General features: G+C 39.6%; 1 protein-coding gene across 1 annotated transcript; it reads right to left on the bottom strand.

Moving 5' to 3' along the window:
• Positions 1–3,050: 3,050 nt before the first annotated feature.
• Positions 3,051–21,784, bottom strand: LOC106638756 (uncharacterized). Its single transcript, XM_014352094.2, has 4 exons — positions 21,446–21,784; positions 5,493–5,786; positions 5,179–5,405; positions 3,051–3,945 (listed from the first exon to the last, which is right to left on the bottom strand). Exons 1-4 carry the CDS (start codon positions 21,558–21,560, stop codon positions 3,604–3,606), a joined length of 978 nt encoding a protein of 325 aa, XP_014207580.2. The 5' UTR covers positions 21,561–21,784; the 3' UTR covers positions 3,051–3,603.
• Between the last annotated feature and the right edge of the window lie 883 nt (positions 21,785–22,667).

The following is a 22,667-nucleotide window of genomic DNA, read 5'->3' as shown; positions in this document are numbered from 1 at the left end:
CCGTAAGTAGAAAAAAAAACGATACCTCGCAAATTGTACATACAATCACGCGGTTAATTCTAATTCAATCATCATAATCCAGCTATAGAAAGCAATAGACGGAAAAATCCCTTTTCCGCGTAGCGGCAGCAAAAGCACTTGGCGCGTGTAACACGTACAGATTACGTTGCCTATGAAAGTATACATACATTCGAGCGGAAAATCGAAAATTTAGGGGAAAAAAATTGAGCGCCCGTGTGCACGTGACCAGACAAAGTGAATGAAAAATTGGGGATGAAAATGAAAAAAAAAAAAAAAAAAAAAAATGTAGGACAGAGACAGAGGATACATGGCAAAACTTGGCTCGTCGCTATCGGTATCTCTAGCATGAAATTCTCGGCCGAGGGGTCGTTCGCAATATTACACGGTTCAATTAAATTTCGGACATACGCGTCCACCTCTGCATATACATATATATCTCTATGCAGTTTTGGTCTATAGATAGGCAAAGTTATTCTCGACTTCCACAGGACGAGGGGAAGGGACGATCAAACTGCTGTGGTTTCCTTTAGTGCACCATAAATACCTATATACCATTGGTGTTGGGATGCCATGGCTGCATGTGGCTCATAACAAGAAAAGGACTTCAGTACTCGAAGATATGTGCTACCATCATCCTTGGACTAACAGTTGTTGTACATTATGTGGCATCTTTACCGCAAATACGCTCAGCTAAATAGGGATGCAATTCACTATTTAGATTTTTTTTCTCTCTTTCATAAAGAATAAAGATATAGTCTGTCATTTTGGACTTTCCTTGACCCTGTATTTTGCACATCCTGAAGCTCATTAACAAATAAATTTGATTTGATTGTCTTTTTGATTACCATTTCAATTTTTTCCAGTAGTGCTTTTAATTAAATTCACATGAATTTTTCCAAATTAAATCAGAAAAACCTGAGCCAATTCAGGTAAAACAAGACGTAAATTACGAGTTTAAAGAAATACGACAAAGAGATAGTGGAAGGCTAATTTAGTGGCAAAGTGGTTGTATCTATTCAGCTGTGCGTTACACGTTTACACGCGCGTGTATAACGCGAGCAGAGATAATCCAGCTCCGTCTGCTCTTCTCATTCCCTTGGCGTAATGAGACACAACAACTCTTCGTTGGTTGCAGCTACAGTCGAGTAAAGTGGTGGTGTCACGTTGGCAAATTAAATAGGAGAACTACAACAGCTTGCCACCGCAATACCATAATTTGTACTTCTTTAGTCAATCAAAATTACAATTCTTCGTTTATTTATTGGGATAAGGGAATTTGTGAGCAACATAGTTGGAATCGATAGTTTTAAAGTGCTAAAAGGTCTGGTCCAAATTAGCTTGCGTACATTTCTGTTATTTTACCACATTATTTGATTTCATTTTGACTTAGTTTGATCTCCGGTAGTTTTGTGGTGGATCAGAAAGGAACATAAGCCGATTAAAATTAACGAAAATACTAATGATGAATAAAAAAAATTGCTAAATAATATCGATCTTCGTTTTAACTTCCACTGCTACATTGATGTACTAAATAACATTGCGCAACAAATCTCGATTAATGAATCTTTAAAACAATTAAGCTAATAATTGAGAAATCAAATCGCTATTTATTTTCTAAAAGTTCTTTTAAATTAAAAGAAAAAAAAACACATAAAATTTTAATTTCAAACATTGAATTCCATTTTAAAATCTTATCATATCAGAGCGAAACCAACCGCAAGTATACGACAATAGCCAGCTCGAATGAATAGAAAGTGGGTTGTCTTGGAGGGTGTTGTGAAGCGTAAGGGGATCAGATCGAAACTAGCTGCGCCCGTCTGTTTGTCTCCTCCCCCGCGACCGCCGCATCCACACAATACACGAGCCTCGGCTTTTGAAATTCCAAGTCGTCGGCATTCAATTACCACGTCGTCGTCGCGCCTCAATGTGTTGTTCACGTACACCCACCCAAGAACCGACTCCCACGCATATATACACGTGGAAGAATCTGGCGTATGCGTCTCCGTCACTGTCCACTGACGCCCGGCGCTCGCGTTCCTCTACTCCTACGTATTGATTTCGTATCAGTTTCGCCTATAGATAGCAAAGCAAAACTTGTGTGTATCGCTATTAAATACCATCGGAGTCACTGTCCCACGAGATAGGCGTGCACACCACACTGGACTGGTGCGGTGAAAGAAAAAAAAAAAGACGAGTCTCGGGGGACCCGCCGGCCGTTGAAGCACATACGTTGGGACGTAATTAAAGAACGTCAGGGAGAGTTTGCGTTTGGTATATCTGCTCCTCCGGTTACTGGCCGCGTGAGATGAGGCATCTTTTTCTTTGACCCGCAGGAGATGAGCTCGTGGGAGGAGTTATGGGAAACGTCGGCTTGTCTCGTGGGGCTTATATTTATTACTGTAATTAAGATTAAGCTAAGAGTAGGAGATTTTGGGGTTTTTATTATAGAGGTTTTTGGGGGAAAAAAATGATTGTCACCGAAATTGTTTGGTCGTCAACGTGCGATTAAATGAACGTAAGGAAGAGAAATTATATGGAAGAGGATCTTGGCAAGTGAGGAAAATGAAAGGCAAATAAATATAGACATTTATTTAATATTGACCATCAATTTTAATGTTAGTTTTTGATTATGACGTTTTTTCATATATAAACTCTTTTAAAACTCGTATGAGTTTACTCGATTTTCATATCAAGCTGATTTTTGGCTAACACTTTGGGTATTGTTAGATATGCGCGTTTGTACGATGGTCGATAGATTTTGTACCTTGGCATAGTGACAATTTATGCAGGGGCAATATCGCTTGCACTAAATTTATACGTGTTTATAATTAACATCTATTCTCTTGTACCGGATACAATATACAAACAATATGTACATTACAAGTGGTGCGAAAATACCACTTTCCTATTCGTTCTTATTACAATTTCGATTCTCATTGACATATTACACTTCTAGTGACAGACATAATCTTTTTTTTGGTTTTTTTTTTTCTGTAAAAAATTCGTAAAAAATAAAAACGGGTAGGATGAAGAAACAAAAAAGTATTGATGAATGCTAATGAAATTCCACCAATAACTCTTAGTAATAATATTTATAGTATAGGTATAAAAAGTGTAATTATAAATTTTCGTGTAACATCTTGTTTATAAAAATTTAATAATAATACGGAGTACCGATGCTTGTCCTAAAAATAGTGTCTCTACAAGAATAGCTAACAAATCAATAATAAGTCGACATTAAGTATCAAATTTTCTCTGCATTAACTTTTGAAAATTAATTGTAAAGGTGACAATAATTAAAACAATTCAACTGAGTGGATAATCGTCGTAGAGTGTTTGATAGTCATAGTCGTAACATAATATATACACAACTCAATTTAATAAGTCGAGTTCGGACTAAAGTATGATGATACAAAAAGTCTATTAACTTCTATGTTTGATGAGCTGATACACGATGCATTTGTAACACAAGTGATAATGAAATAATTGGATGTAAAGGAAGTACACTCGCACATGCATCAAACGAGTACGCAATCACAATATTTAAATTTCTCGTGCAAACAGAAGAGTAGTGCAGCATTTCTAAATGGAGCGGGCGACGATGACAGCGATGTAAGTGATGATTCCTAGGAAAAGCGAGCCTGTCTCGCTTCTCGCACCACCACCAACTGCCGATTGCTTGGGTGGCTCCTGCGCGAGCCTTTGGTTGCTGGCGCTGAGGGTCACCGTTTTCTCGGTGGTGTAGTCGCTGCGGGACTCGCCTACGACAGGAACGCCAGGGAGAGTCGCTCGACAAGTGAGGGTCAGGGTACCGGCGTTGAAGTGGTGACGCTCGAGCCGCAGGGACACCGAGAGTCGGGAGGAAGTCGCCGCTTCGCCGATCGAGTGGAGGGTCCGTTCGCTGCGCGTAGATTTTTCGCTTATCTGGAAAAAATACGGGGTGCATGCTTTTTACGATTCAAATAGTGCTAGGAGATAAAAGGGTGAGAACAGTCTGCGAGAAATTTGAATTACTTTTGAAATTTTATTCGAATCATGTATTGACTTAGTTTGGCGTTTAATTATTTTTTGGCAGGTACTTGGCAAGATAATTTGAAATACATGTTATGTTCGTTAAAACATTGTTTGTGTATTATAGTATACGCAAAAGTTTCACTACAATCTCGATCAATACAAATTTTAATTGAAAAAAAAATTTTTTTTGAAATTTCTTTACAGCTCTGCATTCTCCCTCTCAAACTTTTAAAACAAATTACCCCAGTGTGTACCATTAGAATAGAAAATTCCACAAATCAACGAGGGGCATTATGGCAACTTTAATCTACAGCTGCCCATCCCTTTTTTCAAACTTTTTTCACATTAAATCCGGTATTACTACTATTCACCACAAGACTACGACACATGGTATAGAGAGAAATAGAGAATAGCAAGCATAAATTGATGCTAACCTGACAGTGCAAACAGAAAATCAGAACCAATATTAAAAATGAACAAAAATACGCTCAATATTATAATCGCGTGTTCTTATGAAATATATTTTCCTCGTTTCTTTTCGATACATCCACAGTCAAAATTATGGACGAGAACGTACCTCCGCCAAATGTGCGGACGCCACGGGGTGCTGCCGCTGTCCATCGCCCTAATTGGCTGCCGAAATTATTGCCGCGACTCACGCACTCACTTACGCGTCCGCGTCGGCTTTGCGGCCAAAATTACAACGAAAACGACTCTACGTGTATATATTGCTACTCTGTGGGTATAGTCGATCCTTTGGGTGCGGTGTGATGTCGGAAGCGATTGGGGTTTGCGGTAAAAAGTTGGGGTGGATTAAAGGGGTCGATGAAAAAGTGCGGGGGTGCGTGTCCTGGTGTAGTTGGGACATAACGTCGAGTTCGCTGAAAGATATTGGATACTGGACGTAGTGAGTTTTACTTGATTATAGTTATCGTCTACAAACTCTCATCCTCAACTTTTTTCTCTTTAATACATGACATGTAACTCTGGTCGACATTTATTGCACGCGATGAGAAGTGATTTTACTTAGGATAGGGTTTAGTAATCACTCGGTCCTTTTTCAACCAGACATTGAGCAAATCGTTTGTGCTTCGTCATTACATTGTACATCGTGTACCTGTACTCATGAGGTGTATGTGTTACCTTGCGCCCGTTGATGTAGAAGACGAGATCCGCCGGAGGCAGACTCGGGGCCGCGAGGCAGGAAGCGTCGAGCTGCTCCCCCACGTTGTAGTTGGGGGCGAGGCCGTCGATGACGGGGCTGCTCTTCGGCAAAATGGCCGTGGTGACGTTCGCGACCGCGTAGTCCGAGAAAAAGGGCTCCTCCGTGGCCACCTCGCACAGGTACGTGCCCTCGTAGGCTCGTTTGTCTGCCAACAGAAAAACACACGTGTGCTTACCGCTATCAGCGAGTCAAAAAAATGGCCCAGCAAATGGAGGAAAAAAAAGGCACGTACTTTTGCGAAAGTCCCCGTTGCCGAGGAGCACGAGCTGCCGGCTGTTGCTCATCTCGGGACTGACCCTGACGTCGGGCTCGTCGGGCTGCTCGAAAAACTGGCCCCTCAAGTGGTCGAGGCTGGGCGAGTACTTGAACAACGCGTTGTCGTTCCTGTACCAGCTTATCGAGTACAGCTGCTGCCCGTGAAGGTCGTACTCGCAGCTCAGCGTGACCTTTTCCGCCCTTGGGTCCACTATGGCCGGCGCAACAAGTCTCCGCACTAGCCGCTTGCCCCCGGTGATGCTGCCGTGGCCTGCAAGCACAGAAAACATTTTTTCCTCATTTGAAACCATCTTGGTGAAAATTGAAGTCAATCTAGTTGAACATGTAATCAGATTTCACATTCAATCCATGGATCCATTTTACCATTGCTGTAATGTGTGATTTACTTCTCGTGGAAATTAATTTTTTACCACTAATATTCTTATATCTACCACGTAGCTGTAACTTTACTAGAGAATCCACTCTCGTAACAAATTTAATTAATACTTTCTGAAAAACAAAGGTAAAAGTAGTCATGTACATTTTTTCCATTACCTCTTGCGATTAATTTCCTTTTTCTAGTTCACAATAGCCGCAAGATCGACTGTTTGATCGAAGTTTATCGAGTCACCCGATATTTTTTCCTCGCAGCGCCGAAACCTGATAAGTGAATTGAATTTTCCCCCCTCTTAATACAAACATCGGTGTTGGGAACGAGATTGAGGCTACCGAAATTGGAAACAAAGAGTTTTTTTCGCGGTGCGAAGGTGCAATCAAACACACTATCGTTAATCTTTATTTTTATTAGGATAAAAAAAATGATAGTTAATAATTACGCTATTGGTTTGGAAAAAAATTTAGTTTGCTACTCTTTGTTTTTTTAATTTGGAATTAGAAAAATTTTTAGTCATGTTACTTTTGTTGTACTACTGGTTATTTTCAATTTAAAAAAATTTCCAATTTCGCTCTCTTGGGTTGGAAAAAAGTTACGAGTACTTATTCGCCCGAAAAGCAATCAAAAGCGCTCGAGACGAACTTTAGTTTGAGCTTTGGTGGAGTAAAAAATTTTAATTAAGTCGTAAGTCGGAAGTTACTGATAATTTAAACTAAAGTTTGGAGAGCAAAAATTTTATCGCCTGATAAGTGCACTATTACTTTTGAACTCCCCTTGCCTAGAACGAGCTTTAAACTAAAAAACCTTGAGTTAGTCAAAAGTTGTGGATAATTTCAGTTTGTTTGCAAGTTTGAAAACGAATAAAAATTTACTACTTTACTCGATAATTGAAACAAAACAGCCACTCGTGGTAGTAACAACAAATAACGATACATTTTCCAGGTTAAAGCCATTAGAAGCAATTGAGATAAACAATACCTGTACCGATATATGGTCACTTTGTGACACAAATTCGCGTTTGTGTGGCTGCCGCTACAGTTGGAATTATTTATTTATCGCACCACGTGGGTGGCAGTTGTTGATTGTTTAGCCCCAACTATTGATTGGAAATACTCAATTAACTAACAGCAGTGCCTACGCATAATGTAACGGCAACAGAAATGCACCTGTTTTATTCAATAATCATCAGGTGGAAACGTAAACTCCAGAATATCCCAATACAAATACATAAACGAGGAGTATTTATTGGATGTCCCCCTCCTCCTCTGCACCAATAAGTACCAGGACTGTGTTTCAATACATGCACCACTTGATTATTGCTTCGACAAATAAATGCAGAGGCTTCCACGTATTTACGTGTAGTTACTTTGTTATTTATGTTAGTGGCGTGGGATGGGGTTGGAAGGGCAAATTGCAGTAATGGCCGTGACTTTACATGACTCGTCCGATCCTCGAATTTTGCATCGTAATTGTCTATTGTGTGTTTGTATCATACATGTACATCCAATGCGTTCATTCGCGGCAAATGGGGCTTAGGATTTATTTTTTTATTTATTTTTATTTTTTTTTTTTTTTCCAAAGCAGGGTTGGAGCGCGTCATATGATTCACTGCGGGAAATCACCCGGTGGGGGCTTCCAGATAATCTAATCTGACCTGATCAAGCACTACATGTGTTGGGGTACGAACCGAGGAAATCTCTTTCTCACTTGCATTTCTTGCAAGTGAATAAAATCTACTCTGGAAGGGAGAAATCTTTTTCAATCGGATCTTGAAATGCAAGTTCGATTTTCTATTATTTCCAAAAGATGTGCTCATCACTAATTTTTTTTTTTTTTTTTTACTTTATGGGATTTCAACTCTTTGCGCCAGCACAATTCCATGTGGGGTAAAAAAAATTTTTAAAAATGAATACGTAAATAATATAATATAGATGTTTCTCGTTTGTAAAAAAAAAACTAAACATAATAATAAATTTAATAAATAATTAAAATAATAATCTTAATATATATCGAACATATTTTTAAATGTGCCAATAATTCGATCGTATCTGACTTTATTTTCGCAGCAGAAGCAACAGCGGCTCAGTATAGGGACTGGCCCATTCAGTGTAACGCACAGTGGCGGTGGCTTGCGTGATTTGTTATAGGTTCGCTCCTCCCCTCCATATTATTTCTCTCTTAACAGTCTTAATTCAGGCAGATGCGAAAATATATGAGAGAAAGGGAGACAAGAAATGGAGGGAAAAAATAAGTCAAATAAAAGTATATATGTATATATCTGCCTCTCTCTGGACGAAGAAATGAGATTTGATGAAACAATCATGCGAAGCCGCGTGTACACGCCTCACAGGGTCCAATTGGTACCAATTGTCCCACATTCGCTTGATGGCTACCACGACACATATGTATGTCAAATGAAACGCGTAGAAATGAGCTCATGCGGCTTCGCATGCTTGATGTCGCATTTTTATGTGTGTCCGGTTGTCGTGCAATTCGAGTGTAATTTGCTCCCCCTCCGTCTTTGCGAGGAATCCCAAAGGACCGTCTGATTGCTATCACCATCAGCGCCATTTTCACGCAAATTGTACTAATCTGAAGAAGAAAAAGCATACAGTGGCGTCGGGCAAAAAGAGACACCCTTTATTTGACATCTTGACTCCGCAGCTGCTTCGTTTGACCAATTCACATCAATTTGTGCGAAGAAGATGAGACAAAACTTCGCTTTCGAGCAGAAATTCCGTGACTCCGCGGGAGGAGAGCACATTACGTACCACCAATCAGCGAAACAAAGAGTCTATTAAATGATATGGCAAGGGAGAGTCTCTTTGAAATAACATTCTGGAAAGAGCTGTTTTGAATTTTGAAAAAAAAAAAAGATTTAAAATATTTCGGTGGGTATGACAAAAGTAGTAGTAAATCGTAAAAAATATTTAATAGTTGAGTTATTTACCCTTTCTCTCAAAGATTGGACTTGATCCCTACTTACTTGCAAAGAAGAGTCGACCTTGTTTATGTCGCAGAGCCCAACTGACCCTCCATTTATTTCGTAGATCTTAATTTCCTCCTTTTTTTCCTCAAGCAAAAATATCACTACTCGGATGTTTGCACACCTAGCTGGTTTTTTAAAGCCAACTATCGTCACGAATAATAGAATCACAAAGAGACGTGATGGGGGAGACGGAGTACAAGAAATTCTCTGAAAATATTCCTCAAGTAAATTTGGCCGTTATGATTTATCGGCTAGACATATGTACATTAATATAAGCATTTTCTTCCGACGAGACTGTATTCACTCAATATTGAGTACTCAATCGTCCGAGCGAATAAATGGGGTGATTCTTACTAGCCAAATTAAAGTAATAATTGAGCCGTCTAATGCGACTTTGTCACGCTACTTGATACATCTTTTCTGAATCACAATATTCCCCGACAGTAGCTGCGCGACCGCGTGACGCATCATGCGTTAATAAAGAGAGCAGATGATTTGAATTGGGATCAATTAGCCTTGAGAGTGGTTGGTCATTATTTCCATGATTGATCATTCTTTGGAACGAATTTAATGCTTTTATTTTAGCTGGAGAAAACTTTTCTCAACACATTTATCTAGTCAACCTTTCTTGACAAACGTTTGACTATCTTTTTTCTGAAAGAATCAACTTCACTTGTAGTTTTTAGAAAAATTTTATTTTCGTTTTTTATTGATTTATTAATTTTTTTTCTGTTTCATCCATCTCTGCGAGTGTAACAACAAACAACATGGAAAACTTGCTAAATTCATGGGCAGCGTAGTTGAGCGACGAACAGAAAGACACGACTTTACTCGACGGAGCCGAACGGATTTCTCTGCCCAGCAGTTTATCCTCGACGGACCGATTGTCTCGATCAGTCGTGCTATATAATGCCAATTATCTCCTCAAGACTATCTATTGTCATCCTCCCCAGCCCCGTAGACTATGGGCACCCCAACGGCAGCTATCCCCATTGGGTCTTATCACAATATGGCCCCACCAGTACCCGCCACTGCAACACAGCATAAGTAGAATCAGACGAGCTGTTACAGATACAAAGTCGATAGGCAGCTCCGAGGCATATTAATTAATCTGCTGATTATTAAAGTAATTGCCAGCCTAATTGGCCCCGGCTTTTTCTTCCTTTCCCTTCCTGTACGCGCTTTTTACGAACCTCAAGAGACAGTTTGAGGAGAGACAAAGGCAAGGGGTTGATGGTCCCTCTGTTACCCCACTCGCGTCTGCTTTCCTCCATCTATGCGTACCATCGGGGCAAAGGGACGAGCCGAGGGTGGAGAGGAGGATGTGAAAGCAAGAGTCACAAGGTGGACCACTGCTTAATTTATTGATGTGCCGGTCGGGGCGAAAGAGGAAGTGGAAAAAAAGGATGTGTGGCAGGGGCATTGTGGTGCAGCGAACAACTGCTGCTTAAACGGGAGACAAAGGCTGTTCCGCGGCTATTTGATGCCTGAAAGTCGGGGATTATTTAAAAGTGGGAGGGGAAAGGGACTGGGGATGTAAAGTATATATTATTGTGAGGCGCTGCTGAAGAGTCACGTGTGCGCGGGATGGATCCCATTGTTTCTCGCTCTTGTCCATGACACGTCAAACAATAAAATTAATACAATAAACCCCACTTGCTTACCATAGATTGATTGGACGCCAGTACCGTTTTAATTTCACTCGCCAAAGCTTTGTTTTCTCTTTCGCTGGTCCCCTCTAAACTCGACATATTTTATTCATCGCAGCCAAAGCGAGGACGGAAAATTAAAGGATAAAGACCAGGAATCCTTTATAAACGTACATACACTAATGGAGGGTGGAGAAAACAGAGGCCCAGCGGCAATTAAATGAATATAGATATTCCCATGATTTATTCAGTAGCCACGACTGCGACGTATATACAAGGAAGGACGAAGAGAAGAAGAGCCATCGATCGCCAGATCACGAGAGTAAGAGAAAGCAAGAAGTGTTGGTTGAGATTGACTGACACCAGAAATTCCAACGGTTACTAGAGGAAAATCGGGCGAATTTCGTCTCAAAAGATTGAGGGACACGAGTGAGCAACATATTTCAATGTTGCCGCTGACACTGGCTGCGAAGACAATCTCCACGTATCAGTAAAGTACTGTTCATTCATGATTGACGGTTGTTCAGTCAACTATCTCCTTTGATTGCAGATACTGGAATTGGGTAACAACACAAGAAGGCCAAGGGAGTTTTCACAGCCAAGATGGGCTTTTATCAAATGTAGTAATTTTTTATGTTATTAGCATTAAAAAAATACAACATTAGAGAAGATTAAATAAATGCGTTTCTACATAAAATTTGGCTCATTTAATTACATAACTTTATTATTACAAACAGAAACGTGCTGTCGTGAGAAAAAACTTGAGTTAGTCGACGATTGGATACTGCCAAAGGAATTTTGTAAAATTGGCTGTTTATCGCCAAACCTACGTCAGTGTTAGACAGACCACCATAAGTTTTTTCTAGAGCCAGTATCGCCATTTTGGCAGTATTGTACTGTACCGATTTGGATTTTGATCTTTTTTTTTTACACGACCATTGGTGGGTCCAACGCCTACTTCACTACCTTTCGCGCTCGAGTAGGTCCGGGATCGATCGCGGATTGGATAAAAAGTATCCGGTCAAGTGACTCAACTGGAAAGTGCATAGCTCGGCAACAGTAGCCCCGCCATGAAATTGAATTACCTTCATCCCCGCATTTCCCTTACCGGAGTGACTGTATATATACTCGTGAAGTTGGATTAGACGATCGTTGGCCGCACTGCGCCGTATTACATCCGGGGCTCCGAATACTAGGGCGCATCGTTGACAACAGTTTTAGAAATCTGTAAGTCAAGTTTTTTTTTTTTTTTTTTTTTCAGCACATTTGATCATTAACTCGATCTCATGTGTAGTATAACTATCAAAATTGTATGTACCCACTCTTGATGTGTACGTAGTCTTATCGACGTGACGAAAAATTAGAAGAAGGGGTCAAAGATCAGGTGATAAAGACCCAACGAATTGCCTGTAATGCAATTATGCTGAGCCCCTTCGAGGTGATCAAACGCGTGTAGTCATACAGGCGGGGAGTACGGCATATGCGCAAAGGCGAGGCCATTCATCAGCTCTTGAGGGTATAATGTATAACATGTTATGACCATGGCAGCATTAATTTTCGGGTGTAATTACTTGCGAGTTTGGCTTTCATCTCCTCCGCGTCCCGCCTCTTGGAAGGCAACCGAAATCGCGGAGTTTGTAGCGAATGAGCCGAAACTGGTCCGATTCCCCCCCCCCCCCAAGGCTTTTAAGCTGGTCAATCCGACCAAGTCGGGGATAACCGTGTGCTCGTCTCGTCTTTCCCCCGCACTGTATGTCGAATCAATCGTAGCTTGGCTCTGGTGGCCACCAAACCGAGGAGCTCAAGATGTTACTTCCACCTCCATTATCCGCGCCACTGGGACGCTGTTTGCGCGGCCGCTTCGATTTTTCGATTTACATCTCTTTTTTTTTTTTTTTTTTTTTTTTTTGGTCCATCGATGTTCTTGCGTAGTCACTTTGGATTTTTTGTATCAGCTTAATGATGTATCCATACTGTACGTAAATAATTTTAACAACAATTGTTCAGTTATTCGATATGTGGTGTTGGATAATGCTCTACACCTTGTGTTACGATTCAATGCAGATAATTTTTTTTAACGTCCGAAAAAATATCTAATACTCTTATGCAAAAATTTGTGTTTGATAAAGAGAAAATTATGTAGAATACAGGTTGATCAATGCTTTTATGAATAGTTTATTAAAAAGTAAATATGAAATTTTGTTAAACAAAATCAACGTGGTAGCCAAATATTGCCAACATATAATATTATGTAGAGTAATAGTGCACTCAAAAACGTTTAAGAGTACTATTCAGCAAAGGAAAATTTTTTTTCTGCATCTAGGAGTACAACGTAAAAAAATACTAAATATAAATTAGCCTTTTATTTAACGAGCTATCTAATGAGGTACAAGTGGTTGTACACTCAATTGAGGTGCTGCTAAAATTATCATGATTATCCGTCTGCAATCTGGCAATCATGACAATGCAAGGGGACAGAGCGCGAGATGCACGTTTTAACCGTTATGCTCTTCATTGTCCCAAAATTAAATGTCGCGTAATCAAGTCGGAGAGACAAGGGGAGTCTTTTTTAAGCACTCGCTGCTAAAACCATTAGTCTGCATATAGCAGTCTCCATTCACAAACAGTTCTCCCTTCCTGCTTTTTTTATGCTGTTACGCCTCACTTTTTTATACTATTTATGTCCAAAGTTGAAGTATTAAAAGACAAAAATTTAGGCATTTTCATACATTGACTTTCAGATCTACTGTTTCCGAATCTTTTGATACTCGAAAAAAAAAAAAAAAAAAAAAAAAAAAAAGAAATCAAGTTCACGCTCGAATCAACGCATTGGGAAGCACCGCAAGCTCTTGGCCGTTTGTTTCTCCCTCTCTTATCTTCGTTGGCAAATCCAATATTGAAATACATTTTTTTTACTCCCATGCCCAACAGCTCGGCTATTGGCGGTAATTATGATTAACGGACCAACCTCCGCTGAAAAAAAAGCGAGAGTGCGATGTTCGAAGAAAAAGTACCTCCTCCTCTTTCTCTCTCGACCCTGACGCTGCGAATGAGAATGAACGAGCTTGAATTAATAAATTAAAAAATGACTTTACCTATAAAATTTCCGACCTGAAGTACAATAGGTCACTTTTTTTTGCCATTGTTGTTCACTAGATGCTCCATTACGACTCGTCAAGTTACAATTTCAAAGCCTCGTCGCGAATCATCGATGTAGCCAAATGCAGTTTTGAATTACATCATGCAGTTACAGTGTCATGCATAACTCGAAGCCTTCGTTGGATTACTGGAAAGCTCTATTCATTGTATTTTCGGTAGATTTCCGTTAACTACCACGTGAATGCATCCCCCGGCTGCCCAAGGGGTATTTTCGCGTTTGCAAAATAATCAAATTATTGGGACTTGCAACGCTGGTCGTTTATTGTCCAACACGTAAGTGTGGTAACAATAACTTTACTCGCGTATACCGTGGCGTCCGGCCTGGCTTGTGTTTGGAGAACGCGTGTGCACAATGCGATCGAGTACCACAACATTCCGTTGTAACTACGTCATCGACAACACGTTACTACATTTATTAATCGATTTTTTTTTTTCAATCCCACAATGTCATGTTTACATACTTAACTACTATTCGGCAAAGTCGCTGTTGCTGTGCGATGATTCGCGCGTTATTTTCGCTGCACCTCTACTATGTACCGACTCCTTTTCATAATACCACCGATGCAGAATTGAATGCTTTTGTGTGGTTTATACGAAAGGAGCTTTTCAATCGTAACAACAGCTCATTGTGGCTTATCGCCACGTGAATGCTATCGGTTAATACTCACATGAAGCAGTTAACAACAAGAGTAAATTGATTTATTTAATATTTATTATTTTGACGTTAACTTTTTGAATTTTTCACGAAAAGAGGAGTATTCGTACAAAATTTTCTCGTTTTTAACTCCCGTTTTTTGTTGTTTACTCAAATATATAAAGATTCCGATGCAAAAAAAGCTCGCTTTTTTCGGATCTCATGATATCCTACACATTCGTATTTCACATTAATTTTTTCCCAATAAGTACACCTGATTATCCGACAACAACTTGCATATACAAGTATGTACTCGTTACATTTATGATGGGTATAAAACATGAGTAGATTATACTTGCGAGTATAGGTGTACAAATGACTAGAAATGGCGTCCAATCAGGGCTGGAGAGGCTCATTGGAAAGTAATGGTATTTTTACACGTGGGTACGATACCAGTGCGGGACTGTATACGAAAAAGCTAACATATAGTGGCGCCGGCTGCCAGTGCCACTGAATTTCATCGGCGTTAATTAAAACGCTGGGGCTCCCCGACTTTTTTCCTCTTGCTCCGTACCAATACTACTACCCCCATATTGTTTCCTCTGGCTCGTCCAGCCCAAGGGTACTAATTGGATTGGCTACGGTGACTAGAGAAATAGAAAAAAGTGAGTCTAAATTTTAAAATCGAATTTTATGCACGGCATGTAGTATAACTATGGGGTACAATTTTCATGAAAAAAATTACGGAAAAAAATCAGTAAAGTAAATTTCAACTAAAATGAAGCTTCCATTTGTTATTTTGTTTTCAGAATTTAATTCTCACATAATATATTATACGTGTCTACCTACGCACTGTGACTAAAACGGACCTCAACTAGCATGTCGATACATTTTTTCTCGTCTTAACGTCTTTGCATTCTACACGTTAATCATTCGCGTCATCTTGTCTCGTGACGTCGAGTACTAGACAAGTTGGTGAAGTGCGTTTGAACTACTGGTATATGTATTACGTGACAAAGAAGGGGAGAAAAAAAAACAACGAGAATTTGAAGGGACTCTGATGTGTGTATTGTACTATGCTTTAGTGAAGAAGGGGATTTATGTACCTATAGGTATGCTCTCATTGGCCATTAGCCCGCTCGCGTGGTCTCGACCAACTTTTATATATGTTGTTTGCTCTGTCGTTTTGACATACTCAAGTGGGAGGGGAAACAATTGCTCTCGAGTACCTCGGCATTTTAGATTAGGATCGGAGATCCTTACTTTCAAGAGCTTATTGTGAGATTTTTTTATTACCTGCGTTATTCGACTTTGACTCTTGAAATAATATTTAGATTTATGAAGTCTCGGTACGCGAGAATTCCTCGTAATATTGTTTTTAACGTAGGTTGCATAAAAGCTACTAAGTATTTCAAAACTGCTTTGAAAATCTTTTTTTTTTTTTGCGTTTCACAGTCACATCCAAAGTTTTAGTAGAAATTAGCTAAACTTCGGAGATGTCACGTTAATTATTTTCAGATAAAACAGAAAAATAATAATAATCAATAAAATAAAAATACAAATACATGGACAACCTACGGGATAGCGCGTTGTGTATTTCGCGATTGAGGAAATGGCATTCAGGCGGCCCAGACTCGGGAGTCTTGCGAAAATACACGTGTGGGCCGAGTACGTAAAAGACAACAAACTACCTCTAGATCATTCATAATCTTGATAATTCAGCCAAGACTGAGAGAGTAAAAAAGCATTGAGATACTGCCACTTAAAGTGTCATTGAGTCATAATAATGACTCGATCCATAAGAATTCTTTTTTTTAGCTAATGAGAAAAAGTCGTACCAACAATATACATACTTATTCATGGCTTATTAAACACGATGAAAAAAGATAAATAAAACCAAATGCACGTATTTTATACGAGAACATATTATTGTAAGTATGATGAGGAAGTACTTGCCAAATAATTATTTCCTGCTGAGCTCAGGAGGGATTATGCTCTTCCGAAGGTAAAAAAAATGTATGGGGTAACAAATTGAAAGGAGAAGAGATAAAATGAAATCCAGTGGATAAATTTATGTCTATGTATATTCATAAAGAAATAGTTGCTGCAATCAACCGGATGATACAGTATAAAGAAATATGAAGAGACAAATGGTTCAATGCAAAAAACATAATACGAAGAAAATATAAGAAATAAATACGAGGATGAGTAGTCGAGTGAAAACACAAAGATACGTGTAATCTCGAGGAAAGATACATTATTAAGAAAATTTTGCAGATTCAAACGCTTCAAGTTTTTGTATCTTTTTTATTGAGACTCGATCATCCCATAGACTCTCACGTGTACTAAATCGACATGTTCTCTGAAAGTGTACGCGGTAGAGTATACGTGGAGCGCAAAGAATACAAAAATCACCAGAGTGGAGGTTGGTGTTGTTGATATGACGATCGCCTCGAGGTGATCTCATAAAAAAAAAGCTCCAATTAAAGAAAGCAATCGGAAAGAGAGAAATATGGGGACTATCGGCTCGTGCATGGTTAATAATTGCGTACAATCCAAGTCCAACTGTACTCACGGGCCATGGTCAGTGTATACGGTCCAAGTAGCGATGCTTTTTCCACATCCGCTTCCCCGTGATTCCGGCTGGTGTTTTAGCATTGCTCGGCTTATATTCGTTCTCCCCTCTTCCATCATCTTCGCGAGCCTCTTCAACCCGCGCACAGGTACAATAAAACCCTTGCCCCTCGTTCTCCTTTCCCCTTCAGCGGAGCAGAGCATCGAGTGGAGGCTGCATCGCTTCTGTTATTTATTTTGCTTGGTTTTTTTTTTTTGTTTTTTTTTTTTTTTTTCCCCCAGACTACTAATGCGCGATGTACGCCGAGCACTCGAAAAACTCCTCTCTGATCTCCTCGTCCTCTTTCGTCCCTTCGTTTGTTTTTTCGCTCCGACAGGACTTGCGCATTATTATTTTTCCAACTTTTACTTTCACCTGTTTTGGACCTCATGTGTACGAGTAAAAGTCTTGGGAGTTAATCCTCGTATACCATCACTATGGAATTTAGGCTCTTGTGATCATTGGACCGTCGACAATTTATTTCTTTTCTGGTTGTTCTACGAAAGTACGCGTATTTCCTTTTATTATATACCATTTTTAGGTACATATATGTGTGTGTGTGAGTGGCTTTATTTTTTCATTATTACGTTTCTCTTCTCAAAATCCTGGGTCTGAACGTAAATATTACTTTTCCTGTGAAAGGACTTTTGGTTTGTTTTCTTTATTTATGGATTTCTGTATTGCATCAGTTGTTGGATTACATTTCGTGAAATGTACAGCGCAGTGCAACTACTACAGGCAGAATAAATTTTTTTGGTTTCACAGTTGCGGATTTAATATCATAAATTTTATAATAGAATTGAGCGGATTTTCAAAGCTTGCGAGATACTCTTGACGTATCTCTGTGTGGCTGGGCGATTTGAATAATCACAGTTTTGCTCCATTGACTACATCTGATAGTGCGAGAAAATATATATTTTTTCAATATTAGTACACTATTTTCTACCGGTTTTTTTGGGGCATATTACTGATGGCTTGAGCACAAATTTGGTGTAAAATTTAAAGTAAATTTAAAACATTAATCAGTGAATCTGTGTATTTGTGAACTACAACACTACTGATCAAACAATCGTTGATTACACAAACTAAGTTTTTTTACTAATGATTTTTAATTGTAGGTACGTGAACAATTATTTTTTTATCATCCTGTTAGGATTTTCGTCTTTTATAAAACATCAGAACAAAAAATTGTTCTTTTCGTTAAAGTTAAAAATTCTTACTCTTCCTGTCAATTAGTCCTATGCAGTTGCATATTCATTCCATGTGTAGCCTCTGACTGTACCTCAAATTAAATCATTTTAGTTGCATGAGAAATAGAAATAAAACGAAGGCACTCGAATACAGTTTTTACTTTGTCCAGAAAAAAATCCTTTGTGAATGGTCAAGTACGACAGTGCTTGACATTGTTCGGCTCACTCTTTTGTAGAATTGAAATTACTGTCTCAAAAAAAGCTGATGGAATTTTTATGGACGCTGTTCATATAACAGTAGAGTTTTAATGAAATAACCTTCTCGCAGTTTCATTTCAAAGAGTCCATTAAACAATGTGAAACAAAAAATATCGACTAGTTCAGTAAATAAAGCAAAAAGTTTTTTTGTTTCAAGTAACAATTTTTTTACACTGCGCCACACGTTGTACGTAGAAGATGAATTTTTATTGTTTCAATTGTGTAGTCTTAGAGTTTGTAAATATTATCACTTCGGCTGAATTTGTAAGATTAGATTTAAAAAAAGGAACTAAATACTAAAAAGATAACTTTATAAATTGCTAAATTATTTGCAGTAGAAAAACTGCGCTTAAGGTATTTCTGCCACTACTTATTAATCGGTATAGAGTCAAGTGATTGTCTGAGCGAGTAAATGAAATTCATAGCAAAGCCACTGTGGCGCTGAAACTCTCGTCGTAAGTCCCGTGAAATACACATTTGTTTTCAAAGAAGTAAAAAAAAAAAAATCTGTAGAGCTAACCGAGCATGAAACGCACCGAACGAGGGAACAAAGAAGAGAATCGCGCCAAGTCCCGAGAACACAGCCGCAAAAACTTGATCGTCAGCTAGCCACGGTATCCTCACCCCTGGGAGTAGGAATATCTTCCAAGAGGGAGTCAAATGGGGAAAAAAAGGGAGGAAAATGGCAGAAAAACGTGGAATTAATGGGCGCGCGGCTGCACCGGGTGGAAATGAGACAGACAGAGGCGATGGGTTACACGTGATATTCTAATGGATCGGCTCCTTTGCCGCATAAGCAGGGCCGCACCCGCGCATTCGCTCGAATAGGGCAAAAGAAAGGTTATTTGCTATGCTCTTCAATCGAATTGGCTGCCATTTGCATAATCTGCGACTGCGGGTCATATTCCTTTCACCCTCACCTCCATCTCCCAACCTCCTTCGTGCATATATTTGTATAGGTACGTTTAGGGGTGTGTGTCTAGCTGATGGGGATGACGCCCCCGAAATCGATTCTTTTTTTTTCCTCTCTTTGAGTATATGTACGGTGAGGTGACAGCTATACTACTATTACCGTTTACTGCTGTACTACTAGTGTCGTTGCGTCCAGCGATCTTCCTTCCATTCTCTCTTTCTATTGTCATTCACGTATCTGTACGTATGTATCTGCAAACTGTGCGCAATAACCCCAATCGTTTTGGCTTTTCCCTCTATTTTCACCACATAATATGGCCAAGGCTTTGCGATGGCGAAAAAGGAGATTTCCCTCGAAGGTCTTGTACGATCGGAAGGAGATTCTATACGTGCATAACAGTTATAAAATCTGTATGCATAGCTTTCATAACTTGAATCTTTTTTTCTTTTTACTGTAGATCATATTTTATTAATATATGAAACGTGTGTGCAGTGTAAGGAATTGAATGGAACTTTCGATATGTGTTCGTTGACAAACTTTATTTAATTTATATTAATTCATCACATTTTGAGCAAAATATTATAGAGCCGTGTTAGCCAAGCGAATTTTTAAAAATTAACAGTACATTATATGCGCATCAAGTACGTAAAATCAATGTTTAATATTTCCGCCAAAGAAAAAAGAATTAATTAGTTTTTCGAATACCTTTTTTGGAGTGTGTTTAATGTTAATCAAGATTAAACGTAAATGTTAAAAATACCTACAATAATTTTGATGTTATAAAAGTGTAGTATGACTCAAATTATTAAAGTTTTTCCCATTAAATTTCATGCCGAATGAAGCAATACATGTTTACACTTGATGCCAAAAATTGGGCTTAAGGAATTTTTTTTTTTTTTTTCATCATTAATCAACATGCAAATCAAAAGTGTTGAGTGCAAGCCCACTAAAAATAACACAGAGATGGCTAGGTTGCGTCCGTACGTAAAGCTCGATAACTTTTAATAGCTTTTCCATCGCTTGAGAGACGCAGCCGGTCAAGTGTACCTGCCGGCCAGCTTTCGAAAGTAGAATATCAGGACTAAACGAACGGGGAAAAAAAAGAAAAATCTTGGGCACGTACCCCAACCCTCCCCTTAACACCCCACACCCGTTTTTTCCGCTCGACTTGCCCCTATACGATACCAGGCCGCCGGAGGGATTTGCCTCTTTGCGGTGGTTGCGCTTCGTTTCATCGGCTATAACCTTACGTTCTCCCGCTCGAGTGGCGCGAGAAATGGAAAACACTTTTGCGGGGATGGACCCTCGCGATTTCCATACTCGCGTTCTACAATAAAATTCAATACTCAAGTTTTGTAGGTCCCATTACTTTTGCCACATACCTGTGACCTTTTGGATCTCATACTTTTTTTATCAAACAGTACTTTTGGTAATTTTTAAAAATTGTAGCAGCTCAATTCTAATTGATGTCGATCCGAAAAACAAATTTGTTTATACATCTCAAATCACACAATTGACATAATCTTGAAACATTTACTCCAGAAAAATCAATAAATGAACAAGCTACAACGAGTTTTGTTTGATGATTCCTATTCCAAGTACTCAACAACATATAAATGGCCCCCTCCAGTTTTGGCACCTCAATTACCGCTCAATAGGACAATTAAAGTTATACCATCCCCATTTCACTAAACACAAATACGTTTATGCCTACGAGCTTGATCCAACCCACGACAAACACATAAAGGTGTAGATGGATATAGTAAAAGGGGATGGGGAAGCAATTCACGCCGGCGCCCACATACGAGCCGTTAACTCCTCCTCCGCGGCAGCATCCAAACGAAGCAATAGCCGCTGGAGCCACTGCACGTACAGAGAAGATATCATTCGCGTCACATGTGGGACAGACGCGGTTAATAATACAAAGGCGCACGTGCTCTCTGCCTCACTGCGGCCGCATATTGCACCAATGGCCTGCATCTGGTAAAAGGAGGAGAAAAAAAGCAGCAGGGGATGGGAATAAAAGTGCTCGAGGTGCAAAGGTGGTGACATGAAAAAAAAAAAAAAAAAAAAAAAAAAAAATTAAAGAAAAGAAAAGAAAAAGAGAATGGAATAAGCGTAGGGAATCACCTGTCGTTAGCACGGCGAGTACGAGTGAGGCCAGTAGTACGAGTCGCGCTTTGGTCGGACGGAGGTGCCCACACCTGCAGCCCATCAGGCACGTACCGCCGTCCTCCTCCTCCATCGTCCCACTCGTCACTCTTACACTACTTTTCCACTCCCGCACTTCCTCATGGCCTCCCCAATTATCAACAATACAATTATTTTTTTCTCCGCACGTAAGTCGCTTAAACTTGTAAAATCACTCGCTCGTTGTCCTTTACTTTCATGTTGATTTTTTTGTTGATCAACCGATTGCCAATCGGTAATGACAAGTACTTTCCAACTCTTGTCGCATATTCCACAGACGACACAATCACCTTTGCCAATGTATTGTTGATCACACGGTAACGCGCCGAATATAGCAGCAGAGCCGGTACTTGGAGACGAGCGCGGCAGCCGGACCAGCGCTCGAGTGTTCGGTACGGGCTCGGCCGCGGATCTAAGCGCGCCAGCTTTGCCGACACGCCACTCCCATCCACGCATGCGCTCCCACCTTCAGCAGCTGCTCTTTCACACTATTCTCTTGTTTTTTCCTTCTCTCGACATACACTTAGCCCGACATGTCCCACGTGTTGTATCTCTCACGTATACTTACAATTGGAGACAATTATTATTGCCCGTGTGTTTTGGTGTTACTGGTATATCTGCTTGTGTCTACATGCAGCCAAGTTGACTTGCTGCATCCCCCTCAAAAAAATCGACTCTTGAAGAACTTTTTTTATTTGAATTCATCAAAAGAATTGTACAAGGTAATGTATACATAAATATGTAACGAGTGTGAAACTTGGGTTGCTTCTTGATGCACGAAAACATGTAAACTTTGTAAATAAAAATTAACCGTAAGGTTATTTGGATGTACCCTTAGCCCGTAAATTTTTTAGTGCTAAGATTAAGACTTTTTACCAGAGAAATACGAGAAAAGGCAACTATAAATTTTTTTTTTTTACTAAATCGACAAAATTTGTATTTATCATGGGCGTGTGTAGGATTATAAAATAAAGTAGATCTCAATTTTCATGAGGGCGATATTACAGCACTCAAACCGTAGGACAGCTCTAGAATGGATTGCTCGATTTAGCATCACGCGAGACACCGACAAATGTCTTCATTAGAACGCTCATTTTTTTTCCACAAGCAATCCCATAAGTCAGGTAAAAGGATCTCCCTCGCTCGCTTGCCCCTCCACCCT

Source organism: Copidosoma floridanum, unplaced genomic scaffold (assembly GCF_036245765.1).
Source record: "Copidosoma floridanum isolate Cflo_tuat_1 unplaced genomic scaffold, Cflo_Japanese_pri ptg000030l, whole genome shotgun sequence".
Taxonomy (NCBI): Eukaryota; Metazoa; Arthropoda; class Insecta; order Hymenoptera; family Encyrtidae; genus Copidosoma; species Copidosoma floridanum.
Note: the sequence above shows the minus strand (reverse complement) of the source record. Positions and strands in the feature narration are given on the sequence as shown.

Excerpts from the sequence above, each read along its gene's own strand:
- LOC106638756 (XM_014352094.2), bottom strand. The coding sequence starts at position 21,560 with ATGGAGGAGGAGGACGGCGGTACGTGCCTGATGGGCTGCAGGTGTGGG. Across the intron at positions 5,406-5,492 it reads CAACGGGGACTTTCGCAAAA|ACAAACGAGCCTACGAGGGC; the intron begins GTACGTGCCTTT and ends TTCTGTTGGCAG. Across the intron at positions 3,946-5,178 it reads TCTACATCAACGGGCGCAAG|ATAAGCGAAAAATCTACGCG; the intron begins GTAACACATACA and ends TATTTTTTCCAG.